This window comes from Pongo pygmaeus, chromosome 7 (assembly GCF_028885625.2).
Source record: "Pongo pygmaeus isolate AG05252 chromosome 7, NHGRI_mPonPyg2-v2.0_pri, whole genome shotgun sequence".
Classification (NCBI taxonomy): domain Eukaryota; kingdom Metazoa; phylum Chordata; class Mammalia; order Primates; family Hominidae; genus Pongo; species Pongo pygmaeus.
This window is the reverse complement of record NC_072380.2, coordinates 19586533-19607325: the sequence shown is the minus strand read 5'-3', so window position 1 is coordinate 19607325 and position 20793 is coordinate 19586533. Positions and strand designations below refer to the sequence as shown.

The following is a 20793-nucleotide window of genomic DNA, read 5'->3' as shown; positions in this document are numbered from 1 at the left end:
ATCTCGGCTCACTGCAGCCTCCGCCTCCCACGTACAAGCGATTCTCCTGCCTCGGCCTCCTGAATAGCTGGGATTACAAGTGCACACCACCAAGTCTGGCTAATTTTTGTGTTTTTAGTAGAGATGGGTTTCTACCATGTTGGCCAGGCTGTTCTCAAACTCCTGACCTCAAGTGATGTACCCACTTCAGCCTCCCAAAGTGCTAGGATTACAGACGTAAGTCACCGTGCCGGCCCCCTGGGCCCTACTCTTGATGGATAACTTTTTTTTTCTCCTCATGTAATTGGTGTACTTCCTCTGTCTTTAGTGCTGTGGCCTTGGTTTAAGGCTTCCCTGGCCTTTATTTAGAACTTGTAATAGCCCCCTATCTGGTGTCCCCAGTGCCAGTCTTTCGTCTCCAGTTCATCTCAATACTGCTTGTTTGCTAAAATTCAATTCTGATCGTGTGAGTCTATTGTTTAAAATCTTAGACAGCTGGCTAGCTATTACCTATAGGATGACATTTCATCCTATCAGTTTAAATTTTCTGCCTTGAAATGAGGGCCCTTTGTATGATGTCTTCCCCCACACCTCCCTTTTGCCCTTACGCTCCAGAACGGTGTGTTGAAAGGGCATTCTGCATTTCCAGATTAACCTATCAGTGCTTTTCCTCATGGTGAACACACATCTGCTAAAGCACCTCTGTAGATTATAGAGAAGCCATGTGGCATGGTGCTTAAGAGCACAGACAACACTGGACTAGAGACCCCGATTTGCTGTGGCATTTGGACATGTTAATAACCTCTGTCTCAATGTCCTTGTCTGTCTGCAAAATGGTTATAATATTAACAGAACCTACCTTATAGGAGGTATCAGAAAGTTAAAAGGAAGATGCAGATGGCATGAGGTTATAATTATGAGAGGAAAGTCTACTGAAAGAGAATGGAATGTTTTAAGATTGATGCAGAGAGAACATATTAGTGGAATGTTCAACAGTGTTAAACTTTAAAACTTGTATTAAATAACTGTCCTGTGGCATCTATCTGTCCATAGAAACAGGACAGTTTCTACTGCACGTACATTTCTTTACTGGCATGAAATCTTAAAATTTTTCTTAGCTAATGCAATAATAATCAGTTAACTCCCTAGTAGAGATTGCTGACTATAAGATAGGATCGGCGGCAGGTGCCAGGAGTGAGGGACTCCCGGAGAGGGACTCATAGGCCTGAGGAGGCTGGAGCTACAGCCTTAAAAATATTGTCTGCAATATTATCTGTAGGTCTTACTTTTACCAAAAATAACAATGCAGCTTGCATTTATGCGTTATTGGGCTTCCTCTTGTTTTTTCTCCCTACATTTTTAATTCCATTTTTCTGTTCAGATAGATGGCACAAAGAGAGAAGCCTTGGTTGATGTAGCTTCATGGAGTTTCTAAAATAATTCTGCACAATACGTGCATTCTGTAGTCCCATTCTATAATAACCACTTTCTAAAAGAAAACCCCTCATTTGTGTGCTCATATCTTTTTGTAGGTGGGGAAGGAAGAGGAGAGCTGAGAGCAGTTAGGCTGTTTATTTTGTCTTAACTAAAACTAACAGTTTCATTCTTAACCCCTCTCACCTCGAACCTGCCAGCAAAACACCTCCATGTACTCACCAGAGTGGGTGCCGGCGTCACCACAGTGGGTGCCGGCACCTTTCAGTGTAGGAATGTTCCCAGGTATCCTTCCTTAGGGACTGTGCTGGCGGGGATGGGGAGGCCACTGCGCAGACTTCGTTCTTCCATGATGCCTGGGGCAGACCAGGCTTCTCCATCATGCTGGCTGGTGCCAAGGATTGTGGGTGGAGAGACCAGAATGCCACCCCTGTGAGAAGGGAGTGTACAGCAGCCATTAGGTGACCGCGAGTGCCCAAGAAGACAAGCTTTAATTACTAGGTTGTCACTCTTGGCACCAAAGCAGAGTGTCTCACCCAGGGGAGCCTGAGATGGAGAGGAGGGAGAGTGTCACACGCATCCTCCAACTCTCGCCTTCAGATCAAAGCATGATTTGGGACTTGACGAGACAGCTATCGACGCCAGTGATTCTCTTTAGAGGTGATGTTTTGTCGTGTTTCCAGGGTTCCCTGCTGCATGTTTTCTCAACTTGCCTGCTCTTTCTCTTTTGCCCTGCTGTGGACGTCGCCTTCCCCTGTGCTGGTGTTGTTTAATTCTCTATATATTGAGAAGCTCTGTCTACTTTTTGCAATGTAAGGCTGATTGAAGCAGATCTTTGTGGTGGTGCTTCAGGATATGGGGGCCTACTGGCTGTGTGGGAAAGTCACCCAGTCCTGCTGAATCCTGGTTTCCTAGTCTAGGAGAATGGGGATCTACAACTCGCAACTAAAGTTATTATGAGGTTTAAGTGAGACAACAGGTGATGGAGAAGGTCCAAGGATTCTCCAGCAGTACTTGGTAGACCGCCACCCCCAGGGCTGCCCGAGAGGACTAGTCGCTACCTTAGACTCAAAGTGAACACTTTTACCTATATCTTTTAATGAATTGGGCTTTCCATAATGTTTCTCTTGGAGAGCTGTGTCTAAAGAATGTTTTAAAACATCAGCTGGTACCTGGTCAAGGCATTGGGTAAATATTGTTTCTCATCCTCAGTTCCCCTCTTCCACCTGCTCATAAGGTACAAGGATCATTTTATCAGGAAGGAGAGAGCTTCGTTTTTCTTCTTTCTGTGCTGCTTTTCACTGTAAATAAATAAAGTTGAGCCTGTTTCGCTAATGAAGCCACCTTAGCCTTCCCAACACAGAGTGTGGTGATTCACACCTCTGATCGCACCTTGTGGCTGATGTCTACACTCAGCACCTCTGCCTGCAATCTGCTTAGGGCCTGTGCTGACAGCTTAGCTGGAAGTGAAGCAGCTACATTGCCTGGGTATATACCCTGGGGTTCCTCGTGGTGTACCAGGAAAACTGAGGACACCAACACACATGAGGAGTTTAGGAGCAGAGGTTTAATAGGCAGAAAAGAAAAAGAGAAACAGCTCTCTACAGAGAAAGGGGTCTCAGAGCAGAAAAAGGACTGAGTGGCAGAGACTGCACAGGATTTTATAGTCTGGTTTGAGGAGGCAGTCTCTGATTTACATAGGGCTCACAGATTGGTTTGATCAGGTATGACGTTTACATAGTGTGTGGGGAAGGTTGGTCGCCCCACCCTAATCTTATTATGCAAATAGCTTTCCAGTTGATTGGTGCCATTTTGTCCGCTCCTTACAGTACACGTTGCTGATAAAGAGAAGGGAAGATGGAGCCGCCATCTTGAACACATCTAGTCCTTAGTTCCTGCTGATAATCATCCATGCAAACTCCCAGCTTGCTTATGTATGTCTAGGGCTCAACTTTTCAGGCTGCTCTTAGTTAGAAAATGATTTGGGGCTGCTTTTCATTTAAAAGAAAGCCTTACTGAGGACTCCCATACCCTTACTATCTGCCTAAATGATTGCTTCTTAACTCCTGTATCAGAAAGTACTTGGCTGGAGAGCGTTGCTCATTTTTAAATTAGTCCCCTCTTTGTTAATTAACAGCATGCATTTCTCTGGAAGCTGTGTGATGTGACCTCAGACCCTGATCTCTCCAGGTGCTTACTTCCCTGAGTCTTGGAGTCTCCCCAGTGCCAGGGCTGGTTTCTGCCTGGACAGGAGAATGTTAGTTTGACCCATGGCCATTACATAGGCATCTACTTTTGCAGTGCTCTAGAGGAAAGAAGAGAGAACTGAGTGTGATATGGCTTGGCTGTGTCTCCACCCAAATCTCATCTTGAATTGTAGCTCCTATAATTCCCACATGTTGTGGGAGGGACCTGGTGGGAGATAATTGAATCATGGGTGTGGTTTCCCCTGTAATGTTCTCCTGATAGTGAATAAGTCTCAGGAGAGTTGATGTTTTTGTCAGGGGAAACCCCTTTGGCTTGGCTCTCATTCTCTCTTGAGTGCTGCCTTGTAAGACGAGCTGTTCCCCTTCCGCCGTGATTGTGAGGCCTCCCCAGCCACTTGCAACTGTGAGTCCATTAAACCTCTTTTTCTTCATAAATGACCCACTCTCGGGCACGTCTTTATCAGCAGTATGAAAACAGACTAATACACAGTGTTTGGCAGGAGAGCCTTCCATAGTGATCAGTTTAACCCTCCTAGAGATATTCTCTTTTTCTTCTTCTTTTTTTTTTTTCTTTTTTTCTGAGATGGAATTTGTCTTGTTGACTATGCTGGAGTACAGTGGTGCAATCTCAGCTCACGGCAACCTCTGCCTCCCAGATTCAAGCGATTCTCCTGCCTCAGCCTCCTGAGCAACTGGGATTACAGGCATGTGCCACCACACCCAGCTAATTTTGTATTTTTAGTAGAGATGGTTTTTCTCCATGTTGGTCAGGCTGCTGATCTTGAACTCCCAAACTCAGGTGATCTTCCCACCTCGGCCTCCCAAAGTGCTGGGATTACAGATGTGAGTCACCATGCCTGGCCCTCTTTTTCTTCTTTCAAAGAACATTTCTTAGTTGCTTAAAAATTCTACTTGCCTTAAAAATTCTATGTGATGCTTTTTAGTTGAGATGCTTCAAACTTGATATGTGAGTATAAACTCCTGGCATCTTACACCCACATATCAGGTTTGAGGCATCTCAACTAAAAACCAACCACCTCTCCAGATGGGCAGTGGGCCATGGCCAGAATAGGGAATGGAGAACAGGAAATAAGTGTGGCTGCAGATTCCAGCTGGAAATGGAAACTCCAGGAGCAAAGGCAGCACTTGAACCACCGAGACTGCCGGGGCCGCTGTGTTCACCTCGATCCCCAGAAAGCAGCCACTTCCAGCATCTCACCCCCTCCTGGGGGCTCCCATCATGGAAGCCCAAGGGCCAGGCCCAAGGAGTAATGAGTGACATTCCCCCAGCCTGCCCAGAGCCTGGTCTGTGGAGGCCACACGGCTGGAGGGTCTGGTGGAATCACTTAGAAACACTTGAATGTTGCGAAGATATTCTGCCTGGCCCTAGTTGCAGGGACAAAGCAAGGCTCACTCTGGGCATGCTGGGATGGGTATTATTTGTCAGGATAGTGTGAGTTTGCCTAGCTGTTGAGAGATGTGTAAATGCAAATCACAGCTACATGGGGATACAAAACATTTTAACTAGAGAAGCAGTGATTCATGCCACATTTGAGGGGCCAGGGAAGCTCATAAATAATATTTATGAGTTCAGAAACAAGAAAAATTGGACACGCTGGGTGTAGAATGAGGAGCAGGTCTCAGTAAGCAGTTCGAGATTATGAAGCAGGTTGACCAGTATAGCGTAGTGGGTAAGAATCAGACGGAGCTGGGTTTGAAGCTGGGCTCTGCTACTTGCCAGCTGAGCATCTGGGTCAAGTTACTTCATTGCTTTAAGCTTCACTTTCTGTTTCTTTAATGGGGATAATAAGATGTAGCTCATAGGATTGTTTTGAGGATTAAATGAGATAATATTTGTGAAGTGCTTTGTATGATGACTGGCCCCAAAGTAAATGCTCACTAAGTGCTTGTAATTATCAACAAGGGGAGGGTGTTGGAAGGCTGGTTTCATGCAGTTCTCAGTTTGGGGTGAGAACCGGCACAAAGAGCCCCAAAGGACTCCGGGAGTCAGGTCTCCCTGCAGGGTTTGGCAGCTGACTCAGCCCCACATGTATGCTTGGACATCTTACAGCTGGAAGAAGCGTCTTTATTCTGTACACCTGGCTTGAGTAGCGTCTTCTTATGCCAGTGTCCTGCCCTCATTGCACCTTCTGGGGTCCATGACCACCACCCATGCCAATTACCTGCCTTAGGTCTTCCTGAAGGAAGAGTGGTGGTTGCAAGGAATGGGACTAAATGGTCTGGGATAGACAGGAAGCCCCTCTCCATCAAGCCTCCTCTCTAAAGGTTTGCCAGCAAATTAAAAATCAAAATCAAAACAAAAGAGGACTTGGGTCTGTTTCTTGACCATTTGATGCTTGTGGTTGTGATCAATGTGCTTTCATTTTCTGATTAGCAGGTGCCAGTTTCTTTTTGCCACATTTCCCTTTTTCTGCTTCAAGGCAGGGAAATTGAATCAGAATTCTTTTACTTATTTATTTTATTATTTATTTATTTTTGGTGATTTACACTTATGTGTTTATTCTCAGTTGCTTTACTATTGAGAATTCTTTTAAAAGGCCAACGAGGAGTTGAGGGGATGGAGGATCCCTCCCAACTAGGGAACTCCTGACTGTGAAGTCATTTGCAAGCCCGTTCCCCTGGACTGGGTCAGTGCTGGTCCCTGGAGAACACACCCTCTGAGGCTTCAGATAGGGGGACCTCACAGGGAAGGCTCAAGGAGCATCTTGAAGGCTGAGCCTAAGTCTTTTGGGTGAGGAAGGAAAGGAAGTGGGTTGTGGGTGGAGTCCTGGCAGTTTGGTCACATGGCCTGACAGCAGGTGCTGGGGACCTGAGATAGAGATGGTGGGGTCCAGAGGCAGGAAAGGACATGGCCTGACAGCAGGTGCTGGGGACCTGAGATAGAGACAGTGGGGTCCAGAGGCAGGAAAGGCACTCTGAGGCTGGGTTCCCGAAGGAATGGGGGATCAAGGCTTGATCCTGGCACTGGTGACCTGGAATCAGTTGTGGCAAGAGCCCTGCTCCAAGGACACTTGTAATGCAGTCAGAAGATCAACTACTGGAAACCTGGAGCTAGGTATCTGTGGGGTCCAGGATGGTCCATCAGGGTGAGACAATATTATTTAAAAATATTTTACGCTTTATTATTTTAGATATATTGTAAATACATAATACTACATTATAAAGCTTGTATTTAATATTTTATTTTTATTTTCTTTTAGAGACAGAGTTTCGCTCTGTTGCCCAGGCTGGGGTGCAGTGGAGTGATCTCAGATCACTGCAACCTCCACCTCCCAGGTTCAAGTGATTTTTCTTCCTCAGCCTCCCAAGCAGCTGGGACTACAGGCATGAGCCACCATGCCAGGCTAATTCTCTTCTGTATTTTTTTTTGGTAGAGATGGGGTTTCACCATGTTGGCTAGGCTGGTCTCAAACTCCTAACCTCAAGGGATCTGCCCACCTCAGCCTCCCTAAGCACTAGGATTACAGGCGAGAGCCACTGTGCCTGGTCTGTATATAATTTTTAAATAAATACATGTATATATATAGTCTCTGTTCAAAAGTCATATAATGCCTGAAATGTGCTGTTTATGTTTAATTAATGTTTGGAGACAGCTGATCTTGAGTGTTGAGGAAAGAGGAGCAAAAGCAGCAAAACTGCTAGGGCCACCAAGGCAGCTGCCCACGCAGATTGCTGTCTGTGTGAAACCCCAGCCAGTACCTGTGCTAAGTAGCTTGGTGTTAGGGCTGGAGGGGGTCAGGGAAGAAGGCTTCAGATCTTTCCACAGGCAACTCCAAACTCTTGGCATTTAATTGTTGACTCCCCAGTGGAACCCCTGTCCTCTCGCTGGGATTTGGCTCAAGCACCTCTTAGTGCATACGCAGTAATACTGATCTGCTTTAGTTGCTGTCAGCAACATAGCTGAAGATAAAGCACTTGGCCCATAGATAGATGCTAATGAAAGTCTCAATGGAAAAAAGAAACCTGCATTCCAGAAAGATCTCTGACACCTGAAAACCCTGCTCTGAAACTTCTGGGTGGATGTGGTTTGGGGAGATGATGAGCTATTATGCTCATTTTCAGGTCATTTTGGCTTCTTTGAAAGTATAGTTATGTGATGTGTAACATTTTGTATGGACCGAATACATGTGGGTGGTTCTATAATTATAATACTGTATTTTTACTGTACCTTTTCTTTGTCTAGATATGTTTAGATACACAAATACCATAGTGTTACAGTTGACTGCAGTATTTATTATAGCCACAAGTGGTACAGGTTTGTTAGCCTAGAAGCAATAGGCTATACCATATGGCCCAGGTGTGCGGTAGGTCTACCATCTAGGTTGTGAAAGTACACTCTATGATGTTCACACAACAACAAAATTGCCTGATGATGCATCTCTCAGAACATTTTTCTTTCATTAAGCAATGGCATAACTGTGCCTCAGCCCTAAACTAATTGTGTACAAGAGATAGATTATTGTGGACTCTAGCAGTTGTAGGTGTTGGTTGTATATACTCATTTTCTTTAACAGCAGGCAGATGGCACAAAATACATATATATATATATAGAGAGAAAATTCTATGAACAGAATGTACTGGGTGTAGGAATTGGGAGCGTAAAGGTCTTTCAGTCATTATAGTGGCTTTCGTGTGTCTTCCGTTACATTTTGTGGTATTTTCCTTTGATGTTAAGACCTTTGCTGTCCTCTTTTGTCCCACATTGTCACCATCCTCCTATGTCCTGGGTGCCACCACCCACCTCTAATATTCAGGGTCTAGTGCATGGTCTGGGTAGGAGATGATGGAGCCTTGAGTAGGGTGGTGGTGGAGGTAGAGATGCAAGAACTGATTTGAGATACTTTTGGAAAAGGAAGCATGTTGACATGGTGATAAGTCAATGGCAGAAGATGATGGAGAAGGAAGGGCTAGGGATGGTTTTCCTGCTTCTGGCTTAAGCAGCTTGGTGGGTTGTGCTGCCGTTGGCTGCAAAGACAATGACTGGAAGGGAGGCAGACCTGCTGTGCTTCATCACTTCTCAATTAACTCGGCCGTTGTGCTGTAATAGTCAACTACTTCTACGCAACACACCATTGTTGACTCTGGTTTCTGGAAACAGTGTTCCTCTAAAACATAATTACATTTTAACTTTACAGATTTCCTAAAGTCCCTGACACTTAAAATAAACATATTTGGATTAATGACCATTGTTCAAGAATAAAATCTCGGAGGGCTTTGGTAGAAAGCAAATTGGGCTTCAAGTCAAAGATGGGTTTGAGTCCCATTTCTATATCTTGCAGGTTGTGTGGTTTTAGACAAGTCGCATAACTTCTCTGAGCCTTACTTTCTCAAACGGAGAATTGATTATAGTAATGTATTTCTGATGTCACAAGATTATTGCATCATAGGAGATAAGGCATATTAAAACATTTTATAAAATGAAAAATAGTGTATGGTTGAGAGATAGCATTTTAATGTAAATCTGAAGTCTGTGACCCTGTGAATTAGTTATCTATCTGTTGGAATGTAACAAATTATTCCAAAACTTAGCTTAAAGTAACAAACATTTATTATCTCACAAGGTCTTAGGGTCAGGAGTCTGGGAGCAGCTTAGCTGGATAGTTTTGGTTCAGGGTTGCAATCAAGCTCTCTGGTTGCAGTTATCTCAGGCCTTAACTTGTGGCTGCAGAACACGTTTTCAAGCTCTTTCAGGGGGTTGCCAGCAGGCCTGCCTCTGTTCCTTGCTAGCTGTCGGCCAGCTGGAGGCTTTAGTTCCTCATCCATGGGCCCCTCCACAGGGCTGCTCACAACACAGCAGCTTGCTTGGGAGAGAGGGCACCCAAGACAGAAGCTGCCCCCTTTTACCACTTAATCTCACAAGTGCCATACCACTTCTTCTGCCATATTTTTTGGTCACTGATATGGTTTGATTCTGTGTCCCCACCCAAATCTCATTTTGAATTGTAATCCCCAGTGTTGGGGGAGGGACCTGGTCGGAGATGATTGGATCATGGAGAGCAGATTTCCCACTTGCTGTTCTCATCGTAGTGAGTGAGTTCTCACAAGATCTGGTTGTTTAAAAGTGTGTAACACTTCTCCCTTCACTCTGTCTCTTCTGCTGCCATGTGAAGATATGCTTGCTTTCCCTTCCATCATGATTGTAAGTTTCCTGAGGCCTCCCCAGCCATGCCTCCTGTACAGCTGTGGAACTGCGAGTCAATTAAACCTCTTTTCTTTACACATTACCCAGTCTCAGGTAGTTCTTCATAGCAGTGTGAGAACAGACTAATACAGTCACTCACATCAAGCCCCCAGTAGAGTGTGGGAGCAAACACACAGTGGTATGACTACCAGGAGGCAGGGACCATTGAGGGCCATCTTGGATCCTGGCTATCACACCCTGCCTACAGGAATTCAACTGGGGTAGAGGGAATTCTAAATGAAGCCTTATGTTCAAATAAAGTTTACAGTGCTGACTTTATATCCATTTTTGAGAGCATTTGAAAACTCTGAATAAGAATCCTTTCCACACACATCCAGGATGGTATGTTTTTCCGAGAGATATGACTTGAGTTTATGTTCTGTTGGTACAGCTAATCCTTTGACTGAAGGTTAGTGTGTGTCCTTGCTGTCAAAGAGCTGATTGTATGTGCCCAAGTGGAATAGACTCGCACTGCGGCATTAGGGCTTTGGTCTACCACTTCCTGACCCCATAGACACTGCTTGTTTTTTTCTCCATCAAGCCTTTTGGCTGTGTCTGCACACGGGGTGGAGATGTCTTGCAGAATTTATTGCCACTCCTTGAATAGTTTCCTTTATCACTTACAAGGCCTGTCATTGTAGCATGTAGTGCTGCCTGCCCTGGCCTCGCCATGAAACCACTGTCTTTTCTGCCTGCTGCTGACCCTGACAGCGTTTCATCAGCAGGGCTTGTCCTTGAGTCTTTCTTGATTTATGAGCTTCTTGTGGACATTAGTAGGCATATCTTGGCGGAGTACACAGCTCTCGTGACCAAAATGTTCACTGAAATCTGCAGAGTGAAATGCTTACACTCAAACTAAGAGCAACTTCTGTCCTAGTCATAGAAATCCCGGTATGCACTGGCCACATTTTGGTTAAGTCTTAGGCTGTGAAACAAACCTGACCTGCTTTTGTTTTACCTTCTGAGATGAAATGGTAAACAGTACCTGTAACTACTTGGATATCTTGTCTTAACAAATATTGATGACACATAACATTTATCTTAAACTTCTGTCGTTTTAAAATGTATTATATTTGTGCTTTTCAGATCCTCCCATCTCCCACTCCTTACCCATACATTTGGTCTGTGGGAACATGACATTAACACTTTATATCTATTTTAATGGTATTTGTCTGTTTGGGGCTCAAATTATAGTTATTTGAAAGGACATTAGTTCCTCTAGAAGCTAGTAAGTTTGTTGAGGCTGGGAGTTGTTCTCGGTTCACCTTTTCATCTCCTGTAACTTTTTATACAGTGCATTGAACATACTAAGAGCTTAGTGCCTATTTGTTGTATGGATGAATAAAGACAGAATCCTAGATAGAATGGACTAAGACTGTCATCTATTGTTTGTTCATTGCTGTATTACTTGGAGGTTGTTTCTGGGTCTCAGATCGGAGTGAGTCCTACAAGCATTGCTCTGCAGTGGTGTTCTGCCTTCACAGAAGACCACGAAGAAGCCTTCTCCCTGTTGTTTTGTCGCCCAGAGATTGTGAGAATGGCAGGAAAGGCATTGCGCTTGGATATCTCCTTCATTCTAATCAAGAAATCCACAGTTTCAGACATGTTGCATCACAGATCCATCCCTGGGGGTTTGACCTGGGATAGGAAAGTATTAGGTAAAACAGTTAGTAAGGATGAACATTTAAAAATGGCAGTGTCAAGAAATATGATGAGCATAAGGATTTTCTACAATTAAGAAAAAAAAAAAAAACCTGGGAATATGCATCTCCCTTCTTCCAAGGGTCCTAAAATTTGTTGTTGACAGGGACTCCTTGCTCCCTACTCTCTCTGTCCCACAGCCACCCCCAAGAGATTGAGCTGGTCTAAAAATGTGGGTGCCTTTCTAAGTTCTTAAAATAGTAGCTCAATGCTGCTGTGATCACATAAAGCTGTATTTTCACTGTCATCTCTAACTTCTAGTAGTGCTTGGTAATTACACGGTGCTTTCCATCTGCAAGTCTGTGAACATATAAATTTTAACTCTTTAATTCTCCCACTGTTGCTCAGAGAAGGAGATTGCACAGAACTTTCGTGGCTTAGGTATATATTGGTCCAGTTATGTCTCATCAAGGTGTTTTTTTCCTGAAGGTGGCAGAGGTGGTAAGGTGACACCCATTTTTTTTTTTTTTTTTGAGACAGAGTATTGCACTGTTGCCCAGGCTGGAGTGCAGTGGTGCATTCTCAGCTCACTGCAACCTCCGCCTCCCGGGTTCAAGCAATTCTCATGCCGCAGCCTCCACATTAGCTAGGATTACAGGCCTCACACACCACCATGCCTGACTAATTTTTGTATTTTTGGTAAAGGTAGGGTTTTACCATGTTGGCCAGGCTGGTCTTGAACTCCTGACTTCAAATGATCTGCCCGTCTTGGCCTCCCAAAGTGCTGGGATTACAGGTGTGAGCCACTGTGCCCGGCTAACACCCACTTTTAAGAATGATGTTTTGTGCTACCAAAGGAAAAACCTGAAGTCTTCACAGAAGCAAGAATCCGAAGGGTAAAAGCCTCTCCTGACTTCAGGAAGCAGATACTCCCAGCCTCTTTAGTATAACCAGTTTTTAAGCTTTTGATTACAGATGAGATTGCTGGAATGGTTCAGAAATATTTTGTCTGTTAAAGAATGGAATTTTGTTTCTAACACGTGTTATCTGCTTCTGACATTTCAAAGGAAAAATTCATCGCTGCCTCCTTGGCAGCAGTTCTTATGACTTTTTGTTATTTCTATTAAAAATGCCCATTCTTCCTAAAAATCTGCCTTTTCCATTTTTTCTCCTTTTCTCCAAAAAGTGGAATACCAAATAACTTTGAAATTTATACTAATGAATTTCAAAAGCCAAACTAGATCTTAAAGAAAATTATAGAACAGAACAAAAAGATATTCTAGTTTTAAATTTTCAAATCACAGATTTAGTTTTTAAATGGTGTTCAGTTAACCAACATGATTTGCATCTTTTATGCAAATACAACAATTTTATTAGAAAACCCTGAGAGGAAAACTGCATAATTTAAGTTTCCACAACACAACAAAATGTGTTGACTATTCCATTTTTATTTTTTGATTTGCTTGTTTTGTCTTTAACGACAATCTATTTAAAGTAGGAGTCTTGAAAGTGGCAGAATAGCATGGTAACATGTCTTCACTGGTAATTTAATACTTGGATATAATGAGTTTATCTAAGGGACTTCATTAGAAACAGCAAGGTGCCTGAACACCAAAGCTGAGCTGTTTTAAATCACAGAATTATAGTAATTATACAAATGCCAAGATTTTCATCAGATGGAAAAGGCTTCCAGGGTTAAACATGCACTTTAAACTTAGCACTAATAACTGTGTTTTTTTCTAAATTACAGTAGAGAGAATTCTTGGACTGAAGGAAATATTAGAATGTTAAGTGTTGAATTTCTCAGAAAGTTGAGAAATAAACTATTTTGATAGCACAGTGATATCACTAAGAGGCACATCTCCTGGTTAATAGAAGAGGAACTGTTGTGTTGACATAGTGCATAGCAAGTGAATATTCAAGTAAAGGAGGTTGTTAACATTCTATCTTTGAGAGGAACATCTCTCTCTTTTCTCCCAAGGGTCCTGAACGTGCAAATTGACTGAGCTGGGCTCTTCTTCTCATCGGTAAATAGGATAGACTACCAGTAAATGAGATGATTATTGGCCCAGAATCTGGCTTTCTGAGTTGGGTGAAGACTATATAAAGAATAATTTAGTTATCATGAGGATTACTTAAAATGACAAGTTTTTATAAAATGACAAAGGCATGAAACCCTCAGGGAGCTTGTTTGTGAGTGAAGTGATATAGAAAGATGCATCTAGGAGGGCCAGGCAAGGTGGCTCACGCCTGTAATCCCAGCACTTTGGGAAGCCGAGGCGGGTGGATCACAAGGTCAGGAGACAGAGACCATCCTGGCCAACATGGTGAAACCCCGTCTCTACTAAAATACAAAAACATTAGCCGGGCGTGGTGATGTGTGCCTGTAGTCCCAGCTACTCAGGAGGCTGAGGCAGGGGAATCACTTGAACCCAGGAGGCAGAGATTGCAGTGAGCAGAGATCGCGCCACTGCATTCCAGCCTCACGACAGAGCGAGACTCTGTCTCGACAAAGAGAAAAAAAGAAAGATGCATCTAAGAAGGTTTCATTAAAATGTCCTTAGACAAGAAATTCTATTTGGTCTATTTTCCGTTAATCATTCTTTTTTTTTTTTTTCTGGCCAAGATGGGTAGGGGAAGACAAGGAAAAGGGATTAAGGAAGGAGAACATCTGAAAAGGAATGTGCTGTGGAAATGTCCATGATGAGTGGAGGACCAGGAAGGGTGACCCCAGGGGGAAATGGAGAAAGCAGGAAGACTGGCTTCTCATTTGTTGAGATTGAGAGTTGAGGTGCAGAGCATGTGAAAGGTCCTGGGACCCGTCTGAGTATTTCTTATGAACAATCAGGAAACAGAATTCCTCATAGACACTGGAGCAGAGATATAACTGGGATTTGGGTCCCAACAGGACAGTATTTCTGAATCTGATGTCTCTTCTTCTCCCAACCTCATCCCTTCTATGGTAAATTCATCTTCTCCTGTCTGTAAGCAGCATCAAAGAGTTAGCTGGAACCATTGTCCCCTGATCCCTTCTGGATGTGTTACCGTCCACATTTATTATTTACATATTTGAACTTGTGGGTGCTTCCCCAGTTCCTGATCAGAAAGCTCAGAACCATGTCGATCCTCTTTCAGGCCTGCTCTGAGTAAGCGCACACAGGTGAACGCATGTGGGCTCACCTGGCTGCATCCACGCCTGGTGGCAGGCTTAGTTCTTTCTTGCGGCTCTAAAGGAATACCTGAAGGTGCATAACTTACAAAGAAAAGAGGTTTATCTGGCTCACAGTTCTGCAGGCTGTACAGGAAGCATGGCACCAGCATCTGCTTCTGATGAAAGCCTCAGGCTGCTTCCACTCATGGTGGAAGGTGAAGGTCAGCAGGCATTACATGGCGGGAACAGGAGGGAGTGGGGATAGAGAGAGACAAAGCGCTAGGCTCTTTTCAACAAGGAGTTCTCATGGGCGCTAAGAGTGCCAACTCACTCCAGCAAGAATGGCACCAAGCCATGCCTGAGGGATCCACTCCCATGATCCAAGCACCTCCCAGCAGGCCCCACCTCCCAACACTGGGGATCACATTTCAGCATAAGACTTGGAGGGGACAAACAAACACAGCACAGTCTCTGGCCAAGTAGTCCCCTGCCAGCAACTCCAGTGTCATTAACATTTCTGCTTTTCTCCCTTTAACCATCAGGACGTGTGCCACTATGCAGAAATTACAAGATACAGAAAAATAGAAGTAGAAAGATGACTCTTAATCTTTCCATCTGGAGAGAATTATTGTTCACATTTTGCCATTTTCCTTCCAATCTTTTTTCTGTGTCCTTTGTTGCTTATTTGCGTTACACTGCAGATGTGTGTTTGTGTTCTGATTTATACACATTTAACAATATTGAATCATCTATCATAGGCATTTGCCGTAACTCTCACAGGAGATCTATTGGATATTGATTGCCGTAGGGAGCATGAGGGAGTCATTGTCTTGATTAAGTGTTGATGTCATTTGTGTTTCTTCCCAGGTCCCCTCTTGCTGTTGGCTGCACATCAGGAAGGGCTATGATGGGAATGAAGGTGAAAACTTGGAGATTTCACTTCAGTCATTGCTTCTGCCTGCAAGATCATCCTTTAAAAGTAGAGAAGCTGCTCTGTGTGGTGGTTAACTCCAAGAGGCAGAACTCGTTCTAGAAGGAAATGGATGCAAGCAGCTCCGGTGGCCCCAAACGCATGCTTCCTGTGGTCTAGCCCAGGGAAGCCCTTCCGTGGGGGCCCCGGCTTTGAGAGATGCCACCGGTTCTGGACGCATGGCTGATTCCTGAATGATGATGGTTCGCCGGGGGCTGCTTGCGTGGATTTCCCGGGTGGTGGTTTTGCTGGTGCTCCTCTGCTGTGCCATCTCCGTCCTGTACATGTTGGCCTGCACCCCAAAAGGTGACGAGGAGCAGCTGGCACTGCCCAGGGCCAACAGCCCCACGGGGAAGGAGGGGTACCAGGCCGTCCTGCAGGAGTGGGAGGAGCAGCACCGCAACTACGTGAGCAGCCTGAAGCGGCAGATCGCGCAGCTCAAGGAGGAGCTGCAGGAGAGGAGTGAGCAGCTCAGGAATGGTCAGTACCAAGCCAGCGATGCTGCTGGCCTGGGGCTGGGCAGGAGCCCCCCAGAGAAAACCCAGGCTGACCTCCTGGCCTTCCTGCACTCGCAGGTGGACAAGGCAGAGGTGCACGCTGGCGTCAAGCTGGCCACAGAGTATGCGGCAGTGCCTTTCGATAGCTTTACTCTACAGAAGGTGTACCAGCTGGAGACTGGCCTTACCCGCCACCCCGAGGAGAAGCCTGTGAGGAAGGACAAGCGGGATGAGTTGGTGGAAGCCATTGAATCGGCCTTGGAGACCCTGAACAATCCTGCAGAGAACAGCCCCAATCACCGTCCTTACACGGCCTCTGATTTCATAGAAGGTTAGCCTTTTGTGAATTGGGGGGAAAAGAGAAGAAAAGGAATTGGGGGTTCCTGGCACCCAGGCAGGTTCCAGCTCCAGGAGGCTGGCAGCTGGCTCTGGGATGGCTGGTGGAAAGTTTTATGTGTGTGACACCAAAAGGTACGGCCTGGCTTTTTATTTTTCAGAAACATCTGTTTCCACTAAACCACAGTCATTGAGTGGACAGTTTCATTGTTCCTTGGCAGAAGAAGGTAGAACTTCTTGCTTTCATTTTAAAAATAGATAAACATAAACCTTTGAAACCCAAATAAAATATGACAGGGCACTTCTAGTAACTGGGCTTGGTTAGCAAGCCCATGAACAGAATAATAACACGCACGTATTATTACACTTACATGTGCCAGCCACACTTATTCTTTTCCTGTGTAATGACCCCATTAGGGAATGAGGAAATGGAGGTGTAATTTAGTTAATTAAATAGCTAAAGTTGCTCAGCTAACAAGTGACAGAACCAGGATTTGAACCCTGGAAGTCTTAACTCCAGAGTCCATGTCCTTAACCTCTACATTATATCATACAGATTGTGAGAGCACATGGAAACTAGTGAGGTGATGGCTCATCTTTTTTTCACGGGCGTAGGACAGCCTAGTATTAATTTGTGTTTGTGTCTAATTTTAGAAGACAGCCGCCTTGTCCAGTTTCTTGGAAGTTAATCTTAACTTATCTATTCAGACTTGTCCAGTTTCTTAACTTATCTATTGTTACTGGTTCAAAAATCAACTAATAATTTGGGAAAAGAAGTACCTTCAAGGACATCTAGTTCTTTCCCCATTTCTGAAAAGAATATAATTCATCTGGCCAGGTGCAGTGGCTCATGTCTGTAATCCCAGCACTTTGGGAGGCTGAGGCAGGCGGATCATGAGGTCAGGAGATCGAGACCATCCTGGCTAATGTGGTGAAACCCCATCTCTACTAAAAATACAAAAAATTAGCTGGGCCTGGTGGTGGGCGCCTGTAGTCCCAGCTACTCAGGAGGCTTGAGGCAGGAGACTGGCATGAACCCGGGAGGCGGAGCTTGCAGTGAGCCGAGATTGCGCCACTGCACTCCAGCCTGGGTGACAGAGCGAGACTTGGTCTCAAAAAAAGAATAATAATAATAATAATTCATCTTGCCCAGAAATATAGCCGTGTCCACCTAACCCCACTCCCTACTTTGGTTATACAACCACTGTCTCATGGGCCTAAAGGCAAAACTGACTCTCTTTCATCAAATCAAAAACCCTCCTGCTGCTGTTTATGCCTGTGTTCTTTGGACACTTTCTGCTTTTATGCTTTTTTAGACTTGATATGTCAACCATAAATTGATGCAATTTTAGTGTATCATCAGTTTGATATGCCTAGAACCAGGTAAAGAAATCTTTTACAAGATTATCTTTGGTGTGAGATTAAAAAAAAAAAACTCACTTATATGAAACAGTAAAAATGTCTAGAATGTTCAGGAGCTAACCTGTATAAGCACATGGTAAGCACACAGAGTTCAAAATAGAATCATCATGATGCAACATCACATTTTATAGTACTTTACAGTTTATAAAGCATTTCCACATGTGTTAGTTTACTAGCCGACCCTCAGGGAAAATCATTAAACATCATTAAAAAAAATCCTGGTTGTCACTTTCCCTGGGGTGTGCTACATAGAGCTGCCCACATACAGAGCAATTTCAAAACAACTTGATTGCAAATCAGTGTCTGCAATTTGGAATGTGTGACCTTGTGATGTTCAATCTGCATTCATATTTGAAATCTATCTGGTATTCTATGCACAGTAGTTTAACACATAAGGCCTATCTTTCTCAATCATCAGTGACGCCAGCCTCTTGCCCCTCAGTATATTTGCTCTGAGGCTTGGCTGACCTTCTTTTAGAGACACTAACATTATAGCTACTCAGTGTTGATTTCATGGGCAGCACACAGCTTTTTTAAGGCAGATCAATCCACATGTGTCTTCCATATTTGGTGAAAGTCTAGTCAACTGTTTTCGTTGATGAGTAAATAAAGGCAAACACTTTAAATATATTTATAGAGATTGAACTATCATAAGCAGTTTGTTTCATTTTGAAAAATGTTATCAATAACACAAGATTGTGGAGGCAATCTTTTATAGTCACAGGAAGCAGGGCATTATGAAAGATTCTACTGGTCAGAGGAAGCTGCAGGGGTGATAGAATTAAGTGCAGTATAAGGAGTAGCTTTAAGAACAGTGATGTTTCAGAACAAAGTGGGATTCCTGGCACTACAAGAATTCTATCATCAACTGGGTGACCATTTGACCAGGTGGTTATAAATGATGATCCTAGCTTCAAGGAGGTGATCGGACTGAATTACATTTGGGGACCTTTTCAATCCTGGCTCACAATTCTTTGATCCACACCTAGTTAAGGATAAAGAAGAGAATGGAAAGGTCTGGTTTGAGATTTGTCTTCTGTAATGAGCTACTGCAAGTGACAGGACTTCATAAGGGTGAAATTTATCTTTAAAATAACTTCTTTGGGTTCCTAACCTTAGAGTGATTTGGGGGTTTTGGGTTTCAGTAATCCACAGTTGAGGCAATTTCTCAAAATCCATGGGAAAACTTGGTTAGAAACGGGAGTTCTCCACACTTTGAGAGTTCCAAAGGAAGAACAAATTTGGTGAACCCTGAAGTAGTATGACAAAGATGGGGATTCTTTGTATTTAAAAAATAACAAGAAAAGTTCAAGGCATGCTTGCAGATGATCCTAGTTATGTAAAACTTAAGGCTAATTGTGAGAGAAGTGGCATGATGACTCAAGCTGGAGAAGCTATGATTTTGACCAAGACCCTTAGGCTCCTTGAGACTCAGTAGGAGACTTAACATATATGTTCTCTGTCGCCCTTCCCAGCCCAGCCTTCTGGTCTCTCTTGTCTGCAAAATACAAAGCTTTTCTCCATAGCTTTGCCAAGCAACCATCTCTCAGAGATGCTCTGCCATCCAGCCTGCTGGGTGACCCAGGCAGGACAAGCCACCTCCCCTTTGGGATCCTCTTCTATAAAAGGAAGCAATCAGATGCGTTACTTATAAGGTCTGGTCTGTCTGTGGCCACTTTCTACAGTTCTGTGAAGCTTGCAGAGGGAAAATATCACACAGATGTCTAATTTATCTATATTGATTTCATTATTATCTATCCTCAAAACACAGAGGAAGTGATTTTTTGTCTCTTTTTTCCCTTTTCCCAGATGTTCCATTGGCACTGATTTTTGTGTTGGATTCTTATGTAATCGCAGTAATTTTTTACAACCATCTGGGAAGAGAAGTGAGAGTAGAGATGGAATCAAATCCTGTGCTTCACTGTTTGTCTCAAGTGCACAGAAAATCCCTCTTTATGTTGTTTAGTTATTCCTTCAGGATGGGATATACAAACTAATCCTGAGATCTAAGTGGCACATATTTTGGCTCTGATTTCCTGTTTTTAAATAGATCCCTTGGACATAAGTTTGACATCATCCCATCAAACAAGTTAGCTTTCCAAACTCTCTTTCACAATCCAAACCTCTGATAACGTGACTCCTATGTGAGGCATTTGTGTCTACCATCTCCATGGGTTTGCTCTTCTGTCACCAGCGTGTGTGGCTCATCCTCCTCCAGCGTCTGCAGGGTTAGTAGTGTGGTGAGAGTGGGTCAGATGCAAAAGGCTTGATTTTGAGATGAGACAGAACCTAAGCTATGTTCCACACAAAAGTGAAGGCTTTGGGGGTGCTATGGTTTGAATGTGTCCCCTCCAAAATTCAGATGTTGCCAATGTGATAGCATTAAGTGTTGGGGCCTTTAAAAGATGATTATTAGGCCCTGAGGGCTCCTCTCTCATATATATAAGGAATTAAGACCCATGTGAAAGAGGTTCTATGTAGCATTTGGTAGCTTGCCCTTACTCTTTTTTTTTTTTTTGAGATGCAGTCTCGCTTTGTCACCCAGGCTGCAGGCTGATTCTATCTCAGCTCACAGCAACCTCCGTCTCCCATGCTCAGGGGATTCTCCTGCCTCAGCCTCCTTAGCAGGTGGGACTACAGGCACATGCCACTATGCCTGGTTAATTTTTGTATTTTTAGTAGAGATGGGCTTTCACCATGTTGGCCAGGCTGGTCTCAAACTCCCGACCTCAAGTGATCGGCCCATCTCAGCCTCCCAAAGTGCTGGGATTACAAGCGTGAGCCACCGTGCCCGGCCTCTGCCCTTATGCCTTTTATCCTGGGAGGACACCGCATTCCTCTCCTCTGGAGGATGCAGCCCTTACCAGACAACTGAACCTGCCTGTGCCTTGATCTTGGACTTTCTGGCCTCCGTAATTGTGAGAAAATAAATTTCTGTTCTTTGTAAATAACTC

The 20793-nt window shown here is 44.0% G+C and overlaps 1 protein-coding gene across 19 annotated transcripts in view; it reads left to right on the top strand.

Annotated features, from left to right (window-relative positions):
• CSGALNACT1 (chondroitin sulfate N-acetylgalactosaminyltransferase 1) overlaps positions 1-20793 on the top strand; it is a 357330-nt gene that overhangs the window by 241571 nt on the left and 94966 nt on the right. For 18 of the 19 annotated variants that reach the window (XM_054498996.2, XM_063668565.1, XM_063668560.1 and 15 more), the window contains one exon: positions 15482-16412. In XM_054498996.2, coding sequence (XP_054354971.1) covers positions 15779-16412 — 634 coding nt within the window. In that variant the 5' untranslated portion in view covers positions 15482-15778. Of the gene's footprint in view, positions 1-6705; positions 6728-15481; positions 16413-20793 lie in introns of those variants that run through there. The other variant, XM_054499000.2, reaches the window with a different exon arrangement.